The sequence below is a fragment of the Odocoileus virginianus genome, chromosome 15 (genome assembly GCF_023699985.2).
Source record: "Odocoileus virginianus isolate 20LAN1187 ecotype Illinois chromosome 15, Ovbor_1.2, whole genome shotgun sequence".
Lineage (NCBI taxonomy): Eukaryota > Metazoa > Chordata > Mammalia > Artiodactyla > Cervidae > Odocoileus > Odocoileus virginianus.
This window is the reverse complement of record NC_069688.1, coordinates 60,214,437-60,233,798: the sequence shown is the minus strand read 5'-3', so window position 1 is coordinate 60,233,798 and position 19,362 is coordinate 60,214,437. Positions and strand designations below refer to the sequence as shown.

Here is a 19,362-nt window from a genome sequence, read left to right as displayed (position 1 = left end):
AGAACCTCACAATGTTGAAAATCATTTTATGAAATCATTCTTCCAGTGGAGAGAAAGATTGAGATTTAGAGAATTTCATCCTCAAAATAATGGAGCTTCTTTCCTATGGGTACTTCAATATGGAGTTATTTTAAATAACAAAATTCCATAATTCTGAATCTTACCATGTCACTGAACAAAGCCAGTGCTGATAATGAAGAATATGACTTTTCCTAAAACCATGGTCAAAGAGATGAACACAGTCCAGGTTATCATTCTTATACATTTTATAAAAACACAAGGCACAAAGTTTTACTACCCATTAAGTCCTAGCATCCTTTTTTAATCACATAGTAACCAGTATTTAGGAGATAATGTTTTTCATATTCCTTATTAATTGATTATATTATAGTAAAAAAAAGTTATAAAGTCTTACACTGTAGTAGAATTGCATGTTTTATAAAAATAGCTTTCTAGTATACTAGAAAGACAGCTCTGAGGATAATTATAACAAATATAAGGATTGGATTTATATTGCATGAATTCTGGTAGTTGTTGAATCAGATATATTACTTTGCAACAAAGGTCCATATAGCTAAAGTCCATATAGACTACTGGTTTTTCCAGCAGTCGTGTACAGATGTGAGAGTTGGACCATAAGGAAGGCCAATAGCTTAAGATCTGATGCTTCAGACTGTGGTTTGGAGAAAACTCTTGAGAGTCCCTTGGACAGCAAATACATCAGACCGGTCAATCCTAAGGGAAACCAACTCTGAATATTCATTGGCAGGACTGATGCTGAAATGAAAACTCCAATATGTTGGCCACCTGATGTGAAGAACTGACTCATTGGAAAAGACCCTGATGCTGGGAAAGGCTGAAGGCAAGAGGAGAAGGGGATGACAGAAGAGATGGTGAATGATATCCCTGACTCAATGGACATGAGTTTGAGCAAACTTAGGGAGATAGCAAAAGACAGGAAAGTCTGGTGTGCTGCCGTCCATGGGTCACAAAGAGTCGGAAATGACTTAGTGACTGAACAACAAATAATAAAGAATGTAATAAACCCTTACTTTTATTTGCTTATAGTCTAGTAAGAGATAACTTTCAAGAACAAGAAAAGAAAATACATAAATACACACATATTCATGCAATAAGGTCTCTTGCATTGAAGGCAGATTCTTTACTCTTTGAGCCACCAAGGAGTGTGGACTGCCATTTCCTACTCCAGGGGATCTTCCTTACCCAGGGATGGAAGATCTTACCCATGTCTTTTGTGTTTCCTGCACTGGTAGGCAGGTTCTTTACCAGTAGTGCTACCTGGGAAGACAAACTCATACAGTGCAGTATTATTTTTCATCAAAGTCTAGCCAAACAGATTTTCTCTATATTGTCATTTTTATTACCAGCCTTCAAAATGTAACATTAAAAAAAATTTAGTTATATAGCTATATTTCAATAGCTACCTATAGATATGTTTATATATTCTGCAAACAAATATATAGATTTTGATCAAATAAATAGATATAAATTTCAATATATATTTCAATAATTATATATGTCTTGTCGTGGTGAAGAAGCTTGTGTGATTAATGAAACTATGAGCCATGCCTTTCAGGGCCACTCTGGATGGCTGGGTCATAGAGGAGAGTTCTGGCAAAATGTGGTCTGCTGGAGGAGGAAATGGCAAACCACTTCAGTATTTGTGCTTGGAAAATTCCATTGATGGTATGAAAAGGGAAAAGATATGACATTGGAAGATGACCCCCCAGGTCAGGAGATCTCCAATATGCTACTGAGGAAGAACAGAGGGCAATTAATAATAGCTTCAGGAAGAATAAAGCTGCTGGGCCAAAACGAAAATGATGCTCAGCTGTGGATGTATCTAGTGATGAAAGTAGTCTGATGAAGTAAAGAACAATATTGCATAGGAATCTGGAATGTTAGGTCTATGAATCAGCTGTTTTGGATGTGCTCAAGCAGGAGACAGCAAGAGTGAACATCTTAGGAATCCATGAACTAAAATGGATGGGAATGGGTGAATTTAATACAGATGACCATTATATCTACTGTAGTGTAAGGCAAGAATCCCTTAGAAGAAAGAGAGTAGCCCTCATAGTCAACAAGAAAGTCTGAAATGCAGTACTTGGGTGCAGTCTTAATAATCTCCATTTGTTTCCAAGGCAAACCATTCAAGATCACAGTAATTCAAGTCTATCCCCCAGACACTAATGCCGAAGAAGCTGATGTTGACCACATCTAGGAAGATCTACAAGATCTTTTAGAACTAGCACCAAGAAAAGATGTATTTTTCATCACAGGGGATTAGAATGCAAAAGGAGAAAATGAAGAGATACCTGGAGTAACAGGTAACTTTGGCTTTGTGTACAGAATGAAATAGGGCAAAGGCTAAAAAGAGTTTGGTCAAGAGAGCATACTGGTCATAGAGAATACCCTTTTCCAACAACATGAAAGATTATTGTACACATGGACATCACCAAATGGTCAACACGGAAATCAGATTGATAATATTCTTTGCAGCCAAAAATGGAGAAGCTGCATGCACTCAGCAAAAACAAGATCTGGAGCTGACTGTGGCTCAAATCATGAGCTCCTTATTGAAAAAAATCAAGTTATTTTGGGGGGTCAAAAATCCCTTATGATTATAAGGGATTTTATAATCAAGATCCCTTTTGACTTGAATCAAATCCCTTATGATTGTACGGTGACAGTGAAGGTGACAGATAGATTCAAGGGATTAGATCTGGTAGAAAGAGTGCCTGAAGAATTATGGATGGAAGTTCACAACATTGTACAGGAGTCAGTGACCAAAACCATCGCCAAGAAAAACAAATGCAGGAAAGCAAAATGACGGTTGTCTGAGGAAGCTTTACAAATAGCTGAGGAAAGAAGAGAAGCTAAAGGCAATGGAGGAAGGGATAGATATACCCAACTGAATGCAGAGTTCCAGAGAATAGCGAGGAGAGATAAGAAGGCCTTCTTAAATAAAAAATACAAAGAAATAGAGGAAAACAATGGAATGAGAAAGACTAGAAATCTCTTCAAGAAAATTGGAGATATCAAGGGAAATTTTCATGCAAGTTTGGGCATGCTAAAGGGCAGAAAAAATAAGGACTTGACAGAAGCAGAAGAGATTGAAAAGAATAGACAAGATAACTATACAAAAAAGATCTTAATGACACAGATAACCACAATGATGTGGTCACTCACCTAGAGTCAGACATCCTAGACTGTGAAGTTAAGCGGGTTTTAGAAATCATTACTATGGGCTTCCCTTATGGCTCAGCTGGTAAAGAATCTGCCTGCAATTTGGGGGACCTGGGTTTGATCCCTGGGTTGGGAAGATCTGGAGAAGGGAAAGGCTACCCACTCCAGTATTCTGACCTGGAGAATTCCCCTATGACTCAGTCCATGGGGTCACAAAGAGTTGGACACGACTGAGCAACTTTCACTTCACTTCACTTCAAGCTAATGGAAGTGATGTAACTCCAGTTGAGCTGTTTAAAATCCTAAAAGATGTAGGTTGGAGTGCTGCACTCAATATGTCAGCAAATTTTCCACAGGAAAAAGTTAGTTTTCATTCAAATCCCAAAGAAGGGCAGTGCCAAAGAATGTACAAACTACTATACAACTGTGCTCATTTTTCATGTTATAAGTTTATGCTTGAAACCCCCCAACATGCTTCAGCAGTACATGAACCAAGAATTTCCAGATGTATAAGCTGGGTTTAGAAAAGGCAGGGGAAGTAGAGATCAAATTGCCAACATCCTTTGGATCATAGAAAAAGCAAAGGATTCCAGGAAAACATCTACCGCTGCTACATTGACTATGCTAAAGTCTTTGTGTGACTCACAACAAACTGTGGAAAATTCTTAAAAAGGTGGGGATACCAGACCACCTGACCTGTCATCTGGTCCCATCACTTCATGGAAAATAAGAGGGGAAAAAGCAGAAGCAGTGACAGATTTTATATCCCTGGGCTCCAAAGACACGGAGGAAGGTGACTGAAATTAAAAGGCAATTGGTCCTTGAAAGGAAGGCTATGACAAAGTATTAAAAAGCAGAGACATCACTTTGCCAACAAAGGTACATATAGTCACAACTATGATTATTCTAGTAGTCATATACAGACGTGACAGTTGGATGATAAAAAAGGCTGAACTCTAAAGAACTGATGCTTTTGAATTGTGGTGCTGGAGAAGACTCTTGAGAGCCCTTTGGACTGCAAGAAAATCAAATTAATCTTAAAGGTAATGAACCCTGGATGTACATTGGAAGGATTGATCCTAAATCTGAAGCTCCAGTACTTTGGCCTCCTGATGCAAAGAGCTGACTCATTGGAAAAGACCCTCATGCTGGGAAAAGTTGAAGGAAAAAGGAGAAAGGGGCGGCAGAGGGTGAGATGGTTAGATAACATCCCTGACTATCAATTCGAGCAAACTCGGGGAGGTGGTGGAGAACAGAGGCGCTTGGTGTGCTGGTTCCCTTGAGGTTGCAGTGTTGGACATGACTTAGGGACCAAACAACAACCGTTTTCATCAGTTTAAAGAATCAGTTTAAAATACAAAACAAAGCAAAAAAAAAAAATCAATTCCAGTGTCAAAGTTTTTTCTTCCATAAAACAAATAAGGAAGTATGTAATTAACAACATCATGCATTTTAGTATTTCTTTTATTCAATGCCTAACCTAAGGATTTTCTCCATATTGTCATTTTTATTACCAGTTTTCAAAAAAACATTTTAAAAAATTAAAATATTTAAAATAGTATATTTCAGTAGCTAACTACAGATATGTCTAGATTTTTCAAATATATATATTTCAATTAGACATAGATATAAAATTAGATATAGATATAAATATTAGATATATATAGCTATAAATAGATGTAAATATTAGATATAGATATATTAGACATAGATATAAATTTTGTTATCTATTTCAATATCTATATATAAATCTACTTCAGATAAGTAGATATATAAGCTACAGATAGATACTGAAATACAGCTATACATATATATATATATATATATATATATATGTATGTCTATACCTGCTCATCTATCCATCTGACACATGTAACTATTTGTGACTTTGCTAAAAGCATTTATTTCCCCTCAGATCATGGAAATGTTAGAGCTAACCTAATGAAATTTAAGTTTGTCTATTTCCTTGATCCTAACATTAGATAAGGAAAGAGTACACCCTAAAATATATGTTAAAGAGGATAATAGTAGGGCGATTCTTATATTTTATTTTTTTCGGGCTAGCATTTTGACAGTAACTGAAATATAGTCACAATTAGTTTGGACTGGAAAAGTTTTAAAGTGGTCTAGTCAGCAATCCTGACAAAAGTCTCTCCTGTTACGATAGTGTTAATACTGGTGGATACCAGCATTATTCCAATGGAGGAGTCTTCTTGAGACTGAATTATGCTGCTTTTTTCTTGACCTGTAAAACTCACTAAATATATTCCAAACTGATTTAAAAAACTCGACCTGCTAGATGAAATTGTACAATCTGCTCTAATAGCCTTCTAACTGATCTCAGTGCATTAGTTTTAATCCATCCTCCTTTGCATGGCCAGAGTGAATTTTTAAAAAATGCAAATCCCTGTAGTTATTACTCATAATGAAAGACTTTGGATGACTTTAACTTTTCTTATGGCAAAGTCTAAAATTCTTAACAGAGATTACAGTGCCCCTAGGGTTTTGTCACTTTGTCAAAAGTGACCTTTCTGTCCCTTTGGCCTCATTTCACGTCCTATTTCCTCCTTGCCTTCTCTGTGCTGACTTGTCTGGACCTTCTTTTATAGTCTTCAGTCCTTCTTGAATGCTTAACTCTGGCCCTTTGGGCATGAAATTCCGTATACCTTCAACACTGGTATCCTCCCTTTCCCCATTGCCCAACTTACTCTTCTGGAATATTTTTGACCCAACTAGACTAGGTAAGTCTCTCTATTACTTTCCATAGAGCAGTGCCCTACCCTTTATAGTAGTTTTATAGAAGTTCCACTGCCACGTGTTCCTGCGTGCTAAGCTGCTTCAATCATGTCCGGCTCTGTGCGGTGCTATGGACTGTAGTCTGCTAGGCTCCTCTGTCCATGGGATTCTCCAGGCAAGAATACTGGAGTGGGTTGCCATTTCCTTCTCCAGGGGATCGTCCCAACCCCAGGGTCAAACCCGGGTCTCCCACATTGTGAGTGGATTCTCCACTGTCTGAGCCACCGAGGAAGCCTACACTCCACAGTCATAAGTTTCTTTTAATACCTGACTTCTCTACTGTATTTTATGTTGTGAAAGATATGGAACATATTTGTCTTTTTCTTTGTTGTATGATGCCAATATTTGGGCTTCTCTACTGGCTTAGTGGCGAAGAATATGCCTGCCAATGCAGGAACCATGAGATCGATCCCTGAATCAAGAAAATCCCCTGGAGACGGAAACGGCAACCCACTCCAGTATTCTTGCCTCGGAAATCCTAAAGACAGAGGAACCTGTGGGATACAGCCCATGGAGTCACAAGAGAGTCTAACATGACATAGCAACTAAAGAATAGCAAAAGTGTCAATATTTAGAATAATATCTAAAAATCAACCATTGCACAGAACTATTTGCTGAATAAAAAATGAATGGATGATCAGATAATAGGCGCTCTTTTTTAGCTGACCAAAAAAAAAAAAAAAAAAAAAAATCCAAATACGGGTAGAAGCTACTGTTTGCCTTCTTATTTTAACATGTAGTCATTACATTCCTCTGATCATAAGAAGAGCAGTAAGATGATTAAGTTGAAAATAATTAAGATTCCTGACAAAATTGCTTGCCAGTCTCTCTTACAGAGAAATCTATCACATCAGTTTTGTTTCGCAGCTCTTTCAAACGTGTAAGGACAAAAGATGTGTGCTGAGTCGATTCAGTCGTGTCTGACTCGATTCAGTCGTGTCTGACTCTGTGCAACTTTACGGACTATAGTCCCCCAAGCTCCTCTGTCCATGGGGTTCTCCAGGCAAAAATACTGGAGTGGGTTTCCATTTACTTCTCCAGGGAAATGTTCTAAACCTCTAAATTCTAAACCTCTGTGTATTTTGGTAATCCATGGTTATCTTATTTATTGAACCTGAGCATGTTTAGGAAGTGAGATTATAGGTGACTTTTGAAATATTTTGAGATCTTACTTATGCCCTTTTTGTGTGGCTACTGTTAACCACTCAGGTCTTAGGAACCAAGTCTGTGAAAGATGTTAAAGAAATGTTCTTTGATGAGGTACCTTTCCTGAAGGGTCTCAAAATTCTCTAAATTGGTGTTGGATATATAAATTAAGTTCTTTGAAACTTGTTTTATGACCCACGTCTCCTAAAATTTTTCAATCAGCAGTTTAGTTTAGTATATTCTTTAATCACATCCCTGAGAAATGATAGGTAGGAAATCTGTTATTTTATCTTGAAGGTACATATCTTTTGATTTTTTTCGCACCACGAGGAAAAGCGCTACTCATCTTCTCCAGACAAAAAGAAGAGGCATTTTAAAAAATTATCTATTTTCTAGAATATATAGATTTTAAGCTTTAAAAGAAGAGTTAAAGTTGCTGTCACTGATCTTTTAATTTTCAACAGTGTATAAGAATAGCAAAGAAAGCCCAAGCCATCCTGTGACTGGTGTCTGCATTTCATGACTGACCAAACCCAATTTCTGGAAAAACTGATAATGATCAACCCTTGTCACCTGAATTTGGATGATCAAATAAAATAAATTGTTATTCTGTTCATTCATCCTTAACTGATTAGGTAATCAAATGAGAAGTCAGACAGAAGGTGATGTGCATATTAATAATCATTGATTCAAGAAAAATTCCGGTACACACTAGATTCCATGAAAATAATTTTATACTGGATTAGTTGAAAGCATAAAGAGAAAATGGAGAAAAATAAATGACATTTTGGGAAAATCACATTTTTAACTGTTTTAGATAATTTTGTTCCTTTGACAAATAATGCCTTTAAAATTAGTAAGGAGGCCCAAGGGTATGAGTGTGTGCATCCTTTAATTAAAGTGACCTTTTCAGCTGGATTTTTTTTATCCCAATAATCTGTGGTTCACAGAACATTGGATCAAATGTTATATTCTTGCTAAAACCCAGGAATTTTAGCTGAAAATGTTTTTGTATTTCCAAACATAATGCCATCACATTGCAGCAAGTTTTTGGGTTCCTTGAGGAAATCCTCTGGCTTGGTGCACCAGTTACGGGGACTCTAGGGATAGATATAATCAAATGGAATAGACTTGCTGGTATTCTACTCCCAGCTGATAATCCACACTATAATGTTAACTTTTTTTTTTTTTTTACAATTTGTAAACCTGAGCAAATTTCTCCATGGTCTTTGATTCAGGCTAATACCTTTATTTTGCTCTGTGTTCCTTCTTCATGCCTTAAAAAAATTTCTACCTCTTTTCACTCCAGATTCAAAGCCTTCACTTTTTAATCCAGTCTGATTATTGGTGCTATTTTCTTCTTATTGTTTCTTTTGCTTAATAACTAGACCTTAAGCCACAGGTAGATTTACCCTGAAGGTAATGAAGCTTAAGTTTTAGGCCTGTCATTTGATCAGCATAGGTTCCTTCCACAGCCCTGGGAGAGGCCTTAGAAATGTATTCACATGGTCATAAGTTTCTGTAAAATTCACAAAAGTAGGATATTTTAACTTTAATCACTTGTTTTCTCTTAGCCTGCCAACTTTCTTTTCTTTGCTTGACATTCATGACACCTGGCATTGGAGTGGCTTCTGGTGTTTTGTGGATCCAGTTTAGGGAGAATTGAGTTAAAGATATATTTCATTTTGGTCTAGTGGGATATAATTTTTGATTCTTAGTCATTGTTATACATGCAAGTTATTACTGCTCACTGTTCTAGTGTATGAATGACTGTCAGCATTAACCCTATCACTCACTGAAGGGACCCAAAATCATCTTAACTGGGTCAGAATTAACCATCACTATATGGCAACCTGGTAACAGAAACACGTGAGCAGTCAAATGGTGTATACTTGGAAATGCATCAGGAGAGAATTGAATCCATGGAAAAGCTTTTCACATTTTAAGGCTCATGCATGAAACAAATGTGGGCTTAGATATCCCAAATTTGACAGGAATTCTAAAGTTTAAAAAAGAAACATTTCTAAGTGATTGAGAATAAATTTAAAAATTTTTACTCACCAAGCTCAAGAGAATTTATTCTTTTAATACAAATGACTTAAAATTGGTATCATACAAAGAGGTAAAAAAAAAGTGTAAGAAATGCAGTAAAAATTTTAGAATACAAATATAATAGATTTTGTTGCTGTTCAGTTTCCAAGTCATGTCTGACTCTTTGTGACCCCATGGACTGCAGCACACCAGGCTCCTCTGTCCTCCACTATCTAGATGTACTTATACAACCAATTAAAAAATTCTGTATTATTTTTCTAGATTTGATGATGTTTGAAATTGTCTAGCTTTTAAAACTTCGTAATTTATTGTCCTTGCTTCCATTCCTCAGTTCAGTTTATTTGCTCAGTCGTGTCCAACTCTTTGCTCAGTTTTTCCAATGAATATTCAGGGCTGATTTCCTTTAGGATGGAATAGTTGAATCTCCTTGCAGTCCATGAGTCTTCTCCAACACCACAGAACAAAAGCATCAATTCTTCTGTGCTCAGCTTTCTTTAGAGTTCAACTCTCACATCCATACATGACCACTGGAAAAACCATAGCTTTGACTAGATGGACCTTTGTTGGCAAAGTAATGTCTCTGGTTTTTAATATGCTGTCTAGCTTGGTCATAACTTTTCTTCCAAGGAGCAAGCATCTTTTAGTTTTGTGGCTGCAGTCACCATCTGCAGTGATTTTGGAGCCCAAGAAGATAAAGTCTGTCACTGTCTCCATTGCTTCCCCATCTATTTGCCGTGAAGTGATGGGACCGGATGCCATGATCTTAGTTTAGTCCTTAGTTTATGTCGTTAGTTTAAATCCTTATGGACTAAGGAATAAGCTTCCCTTCCTAAATAAATACATTTGTTCCAATTTTGTAATTTATAAATTTATGCTTTATAATTTGTCATGCTCAATAAAACCTGGAATAGTCCCTGCCCTAACTCAATTACCCAATAACTCAAAAAAAAAAAAAAAAAAAACCCAACTATGGTGAAGTTTTAGCTGTGATTGGGAACCAAGAATCCAGAATGAGACTACTGGGATAGAATTCTGACTCTCCAGTTTCTTACCTGTGTGACTTTAAACAAATTACCTAACATATGTAAGCCTCAATTTTCTTTTTTTAAATTTTCTTATTTTAAAAGGAGGAGATTGAATTTAGGAAATATAATTCCTTGTAATTTATGAAAATATAAAGAATTTTAGAGTGGTGGTCAATCAACTAAATAAAATAATAGAACATTTATATTGAAAGCAACCTTGGATTTTGTGTAATTTTACATTGGCTCTGTGAATCTCTCACTGCTCCTTCAGGTGTGAAGGAGGAGAATTGGGTCTAGTTTGGAAACTCACCTAGCCTCCTGTTCACTAAACTAGTGTAGGTCTGCTTTTATTTATATACAAGTCTGTGTAAGATTTAGTTTGAACAAAGTGTTCTGTGACCATGTGTGTTTGAACACCACTGCTCTTGTCCAACCCTTGTGTGAATGCTAAGTTGCTTCAGCCGTGCCTGACTCTGCCTGCCAGGCTCTTCTGTCCATGGGGTTCTCCAGGCGAGGATACTGGAGCGGGTTGCTATTTCCTACTCCAAGGGATCTTCCCAACCCAGAGATTGCACCAGTATCTCTTATGTCTCCTGCATTGGCAGGCAGGCTGTTTATCACTGGGGCGCCACCTGGGAAGCCTCATCCCATCCATATATATATAAAACCACCTGAGAGCATTAGTAAAAATATTAAAAATTGAAAACAAGTAGCAATCTGTTCTCCATATGATCTGAAGCTCTTTTGTGGTAATAAGACGTTATTTAAAAGTAAACAAAGTAATACTGACCACAGCAAATTCTGCTGTCCAGACCAGAGCTTAAATATTCAGTGAAAATGGGATAACAATAATAAGCAACTTGAGGAAACGAAAGCTTCCCCCAAATTCTCAGGGATATTGAAGGAATACCAAGTTTCCCACAGTACAGAAGACTTAGCTCCCTAATGCTTTTTGTTTGGTTGGATATTTTTAATCATTATTGAAAGAAAATATGCACTCAAACAGGAGGACTTGATAAGGAGCTAAATATTTGAATTTTTCCATACATTCCCAAGGATCTGTTTCATTGTTTTTTATATTTTTAATTTACTTTTAATTAGAAAACATGATTTCTTTATAGCTTTTACTCAAATTGCCTGACAGAATAATCTCAATCCCTCTTTAATTTGATAGCTCTTTAACTATATGAACCAGTTCTATCCAACAAATATCTTCATTTCCAATTAAAAATTAATTGTTTTATGACAGGACCTAAAGATATTTTCTTTGATGTTTATAAATCACTGAGAAGAAAAAGTTAATCAGCCCCTCTGAAGTTTGCTTTCAATTTTAGAGAACTTCATGGGCCTTCTAGCAACTCTTCCTCGATAAATTTTCCTTGCAATCAGCATTCCTCCTGAATTCTGATTCCAAGAAATATTTTGCAAGTTTTGTTGTTATGTGCATGTGTGTGTAATTGTGTCTTAGAATGATTTGTTCTTCACTTAGCATATTTTAGTATTTCAATTTCTTTTTAATCATCCTTAATTATGTGTCCTTAAGGAAGTAAACCTCTCTTTTAGTTTAAATATTGCTTCTTATAGCATTTTCCACCGCCGTTCTCTCCATTTACTTGCACCTGCATGTTCTGATTTACTACAATTTTATTGGCAAGCATCTTACTCAAGTTAAATGGCTCTATTTATGTGTCTTTTAATATAAGTTATAATATTTCTTCAGCAAGACTTTCTGCACGTGGAGTCTGACTGGTTTTCCAGCCACTGCTACAAGGACCCAGTCAATCCCTCTTATACACTTGAATCCCCTCTTGGGGAGAAGTGTTGTGAGTGCAGTAACAATGGAAGACAAGCATTTTTATGAAAGAGTCTAAATCTTTTTAAAAAGGCCACGTGAGTCTGCCAGTGTTGGAAGTTAAACTTCATGTCATCTCAGTATTTAAATTGACTAGAAGATGTCGTATTGATAAGAGACAAGTGCAAGAATTTTTTGTTTATTTTACTCTTCAATCTAGTAAATTAGGGATTATTAGGAAAGCTAGATTATGAAGAAAAAAAATGCAGACGCTCCATTTCATCTACAAATCTAAGTAAATTAGTGTTAGGAGTATAGAGACCTTAAGAGAACACTGAACACTTTCCCACAGCCACAGATATGTTTTCTAAAATGATCCAACTCTCTTCTCACCAGCAAGAAGGATGATAGATTAGTGGAGAGTGAAAAAGTCAACAGGTTAGCTAGAGATTTACACAGTATAGATGGTGTGTGCCTATAACTTGAAACAAATAAAGGCTTGGAGAACAATAGTGTGAATGCCAATGACCACACATAACAGAATTCAGCAGACGCCAATGCACGCAGGTGCTGGTGATCAGAAGCCACAGGCCTGCTTGTCATGGCTCTTTATAAGTTCTGAAGTTTGAGATGATCACCAGGAGAGAAAGGCATGGAAGAGAAATCATATCATTATTTTGTTTCCAACTGCAATGCCTGAAATACTGGGAATATATTAAGATGTTCCTTTTTGTCACCAGCTGGAATTAGGGCTAGAAATAGAAAAAATGAGTAAATGAACATGCAAAGGGAATAACCTTTTTTTAATACCACTGTAAGTGGCCTGATAATTCGTAATGATGATAATGATAAGAAAGACAGTATTAAATGACTCCTTATGTGGCTCAGACAGTAAAGCATCTGCCTGCGATGCAGGAGACCCGGGTTCGATCCCTGGGTTGGGAAGGTTCCCTGGAGAAGGAAATGGCAACCCACTCCAGTATTCTTGCCTGGAGAATTCCCTGGACCGAGGAGCCTGGTGAGCTACAGTCCACGGGTTGCAAAGAGTCGGACATGACTGAGCGACTTCGCTTCGCTTCGCTTTGCTTATTTATTGGTACTAGTTTGAACACTATAGTTTTTGAAGTCTCTCTCAATATATGAATGTCTGCTTTTTGTTAGTCTGGTTTCTTTCACTGAAATTTTTCTACATTAAGAGTGGATCAGGAAGATGTAAGAAGGAGTGGGTATGATGTGTGTAAAAGTTCCTTCCAGACAGGAAATGTAGAGGTTGAAAGAGAAAAAGTCCAGTTTAGAGAGAGGAAGCAAAGGTCAGATTTTCAGAACTGAATGCCTTAGTACAATATTTCAAGGATAGTAAACACCAGGGTGTGTGTTAGACTGCGTTGAAAAATGTTGGGGGAATTTCATCGTTTGTCATTGCATAGCCTCAGACACCCTAAAGACAAATGCCCACGGGGGCAGCCCAAGTGAGACAGACGTGGTGATAGGAGCCCGGAGGTGAGTTACAGCCCCTCTCTTGTTTCACATTTTCCAAGCACGATACTCCAAATATTTGAAAATTCTTGAGTGTTTGAGTAGGAAAGACAGAATTAAACTGAAAAGTAGGAATATATAAATACTATTTATAGGAATAGGATTTCCAGAGTAAGATTATGTTACTTGAACATAAGAAATGGTTTTGCATTTTCAGTTAGAATATGTAAATTATAAGCCCATTCTTTTTTTTTTTTTTAATCAAACTAATAGTTATAATTTTGGGATGACCTCCAGACTTTTAAACTTTATTTCTTGTAATGTCTTCTGTTAGTAATATGATTTTATGAATGTTTTTGACTGTCCCACCCACAAGATCCACATGTACTTCCTACTGCTTGTCATTGAGTGAAATCTATGCTGACTTTGTGCTGTGGGAGGAAATTAGGGGTGTTGCTATCCATCAGCGAATTTAAGGTTCAGCACGGAGTCCAGGCCTCCTAGACGTGCAAACTGAGGACCTCTGTATGTCTGCTTCTCTATACAAGCAATGAAATACTGGCAAAGACTGCCAAAATAATTTTTTTTTCAGAACTCTGAAATTAATCAAATGCATGCAACCAAATGAGGAGCATTTATTCAAGAAAAACAGCATGGTTTGTAGCTTTTTATCTTGACCCATTTTAATCCTTCTATCTCCAGTTCTGTGATAGTCTTAAAAACTGGCAGCCTTGAAACTTCTAGAAGGACAGACTGTTCAGAAGCACGTTAAAAACCCACACCCAGATCACTGCTACACTGTTTGTCTAGCGGTGTCCTGGAAAAGCCACATTCATAAGGCTTTGCTGCTATTTGGCCCTGGGAAGGAGGGCAAAAGTTATTTCCAGATCTGCTACATTATCCAAACTGTTCAATTTTAAACAAAAATTATGAGACATGCAAAGAGATAACAAAGTGTCTCCCATTTGTAGGGAAAAAAAATCAGCCAAGAACAAACAATGCCTTTAGAAGTTTCAAATGTTAGACTTAGTAGACAAAGATTTTAAATCTACCATTATGACGAGGTTCAAAGAAATAAAGTAAACTGTATCTAATGAATTAAAGTAGAACATGAAAACAGCCTGCCCATTGGTAAAAGCTGGGTGACTTAATGGTTCAGGCATTTAAGAAAATCTCCAAATAAGCATTAGATGAATAAGTGAAATGAACAGAGAGTTAGCTGGACACTATGGTTCTGATGGTAAAGAATTCGCCTGCAGTGCAGGAGACCTGGGTTCAATTCCCGGGTTGGGAAGATCCCCTGGAGGAGGGCACGGCAACCCACTCCAGCATTCTTGCCTGGGGAATACCCATTGACAGAGGAGCCTGGCGGGCTACAGTCCATGGGATCACAAAGAGTCAGAAATGACTGAGCGACTAAGCACGCACACGGAGGGCACACACCCTGGTGGCCTAGACATTAAAGGGTCCACACGCAATTCAGGAGACCCGGATTCATTCCCTGGGTTGGGAAGACTCCCTGGAAGAGGAGATCACAACTCACTCCAGTATTTTTCCCTGGAGAATTCCATGGACAGAGGAGTCTGGCAGTCTACAGCCCAAAGGATTGCAAAGAGTTGGACACGACTGAGTGACTAACACTTTCACCCACTCATGAGAATAATAATGTCTCACCACACAGATATCAATAAAAGAAATTACAAAAAAGATACAAATAGAGATTATGGAGTTAAAAAGTACAGTAGCAAATAAAAACTTCATTATAAGGGTTCAGAAATAGATTAGCTCTGGCAGAAGAAAAGTTTGATAAACTTCAAGAAGATGTACATAGTAAGATGATCTAGTCAAAAGAACAGAAAAAATAAGAATGAAAAGGATGAACAGTGCCTCAGAGACCCATGGGACACCACCAAGTATACCAGAATCAACACAATGAGAATCCCAGAGGGAGAGAACAAATAAAAGAGAGACTATTTGAAGAGAGAATAGCCAAATCTTTCCAATTTGATGAAAAGCATTAAGCTACTCATCCGTATTGGTAGATGTGGCTATTATATGTATCTAACTACACAGTTCATTTCTGAATCTTCTTTAATCCTTTTCATTAGCTTGATAACTAGTCAATTTTACCCAGGTAATAATTCATGGCTGCGTGAATTTTTATAATATAACTAACTCTGAGCAAACAAAACCCAGTAACTTTCTGTCTTTTCCCAAGTATTATCTGAGAAGATGCAGGTGCTTGGTCTATCTTTCAAATTATTGCAAGCAATTACCATATCAAATGTTTTAACACTAAAAATTTATGTCTGTTTTTAAAATCTGTGATGTTACTTCCTTGTCATCTCTGTTTGATTGCTAATCAATGACATTTATTTCAGGATTTGGTTATAATATCATGCCATTTCTGAGTACTAATTATTATTGCATCTGAAGTACACAGTTTTAAATGATGTTAAAAGTGGGTGCTAGTTAACTGAAAACTATTTCTTAAGAATATTTCTTAAAGAGATGGGAATACCAGACCACCTTACTTGCCTCCTGAGAAATCTGTATGCAAGTCAAGAAGCAACAGTTAGAATTGGACATGGAACAACAGACTGGTTCAAAATTGGTAAAGGAGTACAAAAAGACTGTATATTGTCACCCCGCTTATTTAACTTATATGCAGAGTACATCATGTGAAATGCTGGGCTGGATGAAGCACAAGGTGGAATCAAGATTGCCGGGAGAAATATCAATAACCTCAGATATGCAGATGACACCACCCTTTGGCAGAAGTGAAGAAGAACAAAAAAGCCTCTTGATGAAAATGAAAAAGGAGAGTGAAAAAACTGGCTTAAGACTCAACATTCAACAAATGAAGATCATGGCATCCAGTCCCATCATTTCATGGCAAATAGATGGTGAAACAATGGAAACAGTGACAGACTTTATTTTCTTTGGCTCCAAAATCACTGCAGATGGTGACTGCAACCATGAAATTAAATGACGCTTGCCCCTTGGAAGAAAAGCTATGACAAATCTAAACAATATAGTAAAAAGCAGAGACATTGCTTTACTTAAAAAGGTAGAGTCAAAGCTGTGGCTTTTCCAGTAGTCATGTGTGGATGTGAGAGTTGGACTATAAGGAAAGCTGAGCAGTGAAGAATTAATGCTTTTGAACTGTTGTGTTGGAGAAGACTCTTGAGAGTCCCTTGGACTGTAAGGAGATCAAACCAGTCAATCTTAAAGGAAATCAGTCCTGAATATTCATTGGAAGGACTTATGCTGAAGCTGAAGCTCCAATACTTTGACCACCTGATGCAAAGAAGTGACTCATTGGAAAAGACCCTGATGCTGGGAAAGATTGAAGGCAGGAGGAGAAGGGGGTGATAGAGGATGAAATGGTTGGATGGTATCATTGACTCAATGAATGTGAATTTGAGCAAACTCAGGGAGACAATAAAGGACAGGGAAGCCTGGAGTGCTGGAGTCCATGGGGTTGGAAAGAGTTGGATATGACTGAGCAAGTGAACTGAATGAAAAGTAAATAAATATCATCTATCATAGGATAACTGTTTTATTTAAAATTACACATGCATCTTTCAAGTTAACGTTTATATTCTCAAATGTTAAATTACAGATTCATTTGCTGTGATTGTAATAGTATTTTAAAAATACAGAATAAATAATAGCTAAAACATCAATCATTTTACTGTCTAAAAAGGTATTGTTATTATAATAACTAATAATGAGAGATATAATCTTAAAACTGAAGGCACTGTGTTTTCTATTAAATATGTAAATTTACATAAATATGTAAATTAAACTTTAATACCCTAAAGTAAAGTTTCATGGAGCTGCATCTTTATCTTGAAAGGAGAACACATATCTTGAAAGGAGACACATATGTCTAAAATATTATTAAGACAAAAGAAAACACTATCACTTATTCTTGAGCAACCATTTTAAAAACAAGAATAACCAAATTTGGAAATTCAAAAATCAAGGATTTTTTGCTCTGTTTCTTTGTATTTATGCTATAATCTCTTAATATGCAATCTTTTTTATTTTAAGGCCCATTCATAGGACTCCATCTGAACACAACATTGTGTGGAAGATGCTGAAAACAATTCCAGATTTAACCTCTCAACTACTTGATGAGCATCTTAAAATACTTAGTAAGAATGTCATTTCTGAAACCTGGATAAAAGGCAGCACAGGTAAACTGACTAATCTGGAGCAAAATTTGGCAAGACAAAACGTGTATCACTATTTTGAGTTTTCTGTCATAATAATCTTAATTTCACTTGATATGCTAGAATGTACTGTTTGTGTATACATCATTTGTAAAGGTATAAATAGTGAAACAAATAACACTTCACATTTTGGTAATTAGACTTTAAAGGTATACAGTGATGCTTCTCCGTTTTGAACATGGATCAGAATCCCTCAGGACTCACTGAAATGTGTTGCTGTGCTCAGCACCTAAGTTTTCTGATTCAGTAGATTTAGGATGAAGCTTAATTTGCATTTCCAATAACATTCCAGGGGTTTCTGCTGGTCTGGGAACCACACTTTGAAAACCATTCATTGACACACACATTTGCTGCCAATGTAGCATTGATTTTCATAGTTAAGACAGTAAGTAGTCAAAGTACTTACTTGACTGATCCAGATATTGAGGGGGAAAAAAAAAAACAACTTCAGACAAATTTTGGTTAAGTTTCCCATTTTAATTTCTAGTGCCTTGACAAGGGATATAATGGATGCATTAGCAGAAGCATTTTATATGTTAATATTTTGGGGTGGTGGCATATAAATAAACACACACTCAGAGTCACACACACACACCTAAACCAACAGAGTTAAACATTATTCTTTTGCATTTGCTTAATACCTACTAGAAAATTATGAAAAGGCAAAAACACATGACCCTGAAAAATGAGCCTCCCAGGTCAGTAGGTGTCCAGTATGCTATTGGGGAATAGCAGAGAAATAGCTACAGAAAGAATGAAGAGGCAGACCCAAAGCAGAAATGACACCCATTTGTGGATGCATTAAAGTAAACAACAGTGCTAAAAGAACAATATTGAATAAATCAAGGTAAACTGGATGTGGTCAAACAGGAGATGGCAAGAGTGAACACTGACATTTTAGGGCTCAGTGAACTAAAACGGATGGGAATGGGAGAATTTAATTCACATGACCATCATATCTACTATAGGAAAGCATCCCTTAGAAGGAGTGGAGTAAACCTCATAGTCAGCAAGAGTCCGAAATGCGGTACTTGGGTGTAATCTCAAAAGTGACAGAATGATCTCGGTTTGTTTCCAAGGTAAGCATTCTATATCACAGTAATCCAAATCTATGCCCCAACCACTCATGCAGAAGTCTCTGAAGACCTACAAGAACTTTTAGAACTAACACACACACACACACACACACACACACACACACACACACACACACACAAATGTTCTCTTCCTCAAAAGGGTAGAAATGGCAAGAACCTAACAGAAACAGATGAAATTAAGAAGAGGTGGCAAAAATACATGGAAGAATTGTAGGGAAAAGGTCTTGATGGCGTGGATATCCATGGCGGTGTGATCACTCACCTAGAGCCAGACACCTGGAGTGTGAAGTCAAGTGGGCCTTAGGAAGCACCACTCTGAACAAAGCTAGTGGAGATGATGGAATTCCAGCTGAGCTATTTCAAATCCTAAAAGATGATACTGTTAAAAATGGTGTTGCTGCACTCAATATGCCAGAACATTTGGAAATCAGCAGTGGCCACAGGACTGGAAAAGGTCAGTTTCCATTCCAATCCTAAAGGAAGGCAATGCCAAAGAATGTTCAAACTACCACACAATTGTGCTCACTTTG

General features: G+C 37.0%; 1 protein-coding gene across 4 annotated transcripts in view; it reads left to right on the top strand.

Annotated features, from left to right (window-relative positions):
* The window catches only part of CNBD1 (cyclic nucleotide binding domain containing 1), a 467,325-nt gene that overhangs the window by 222,566 nt on the left and 225,397 nt on the right, over nt 1-19,362 (top strand). For all 4 annotated transcript variants that reach the window (XM_020915691.2, XM_020915698.2, XM_020915693.2 and 1 more), the window contains one exon: nt 17,554-17,699. In XM_020915691.2, the coding sequence (XP_020771350.2) occupies nt 17,554-17,699 (146 nt within the window). The remainder of the gene's footprint in view (nt 1-17,553; nt 17,700-19,362) is intronic.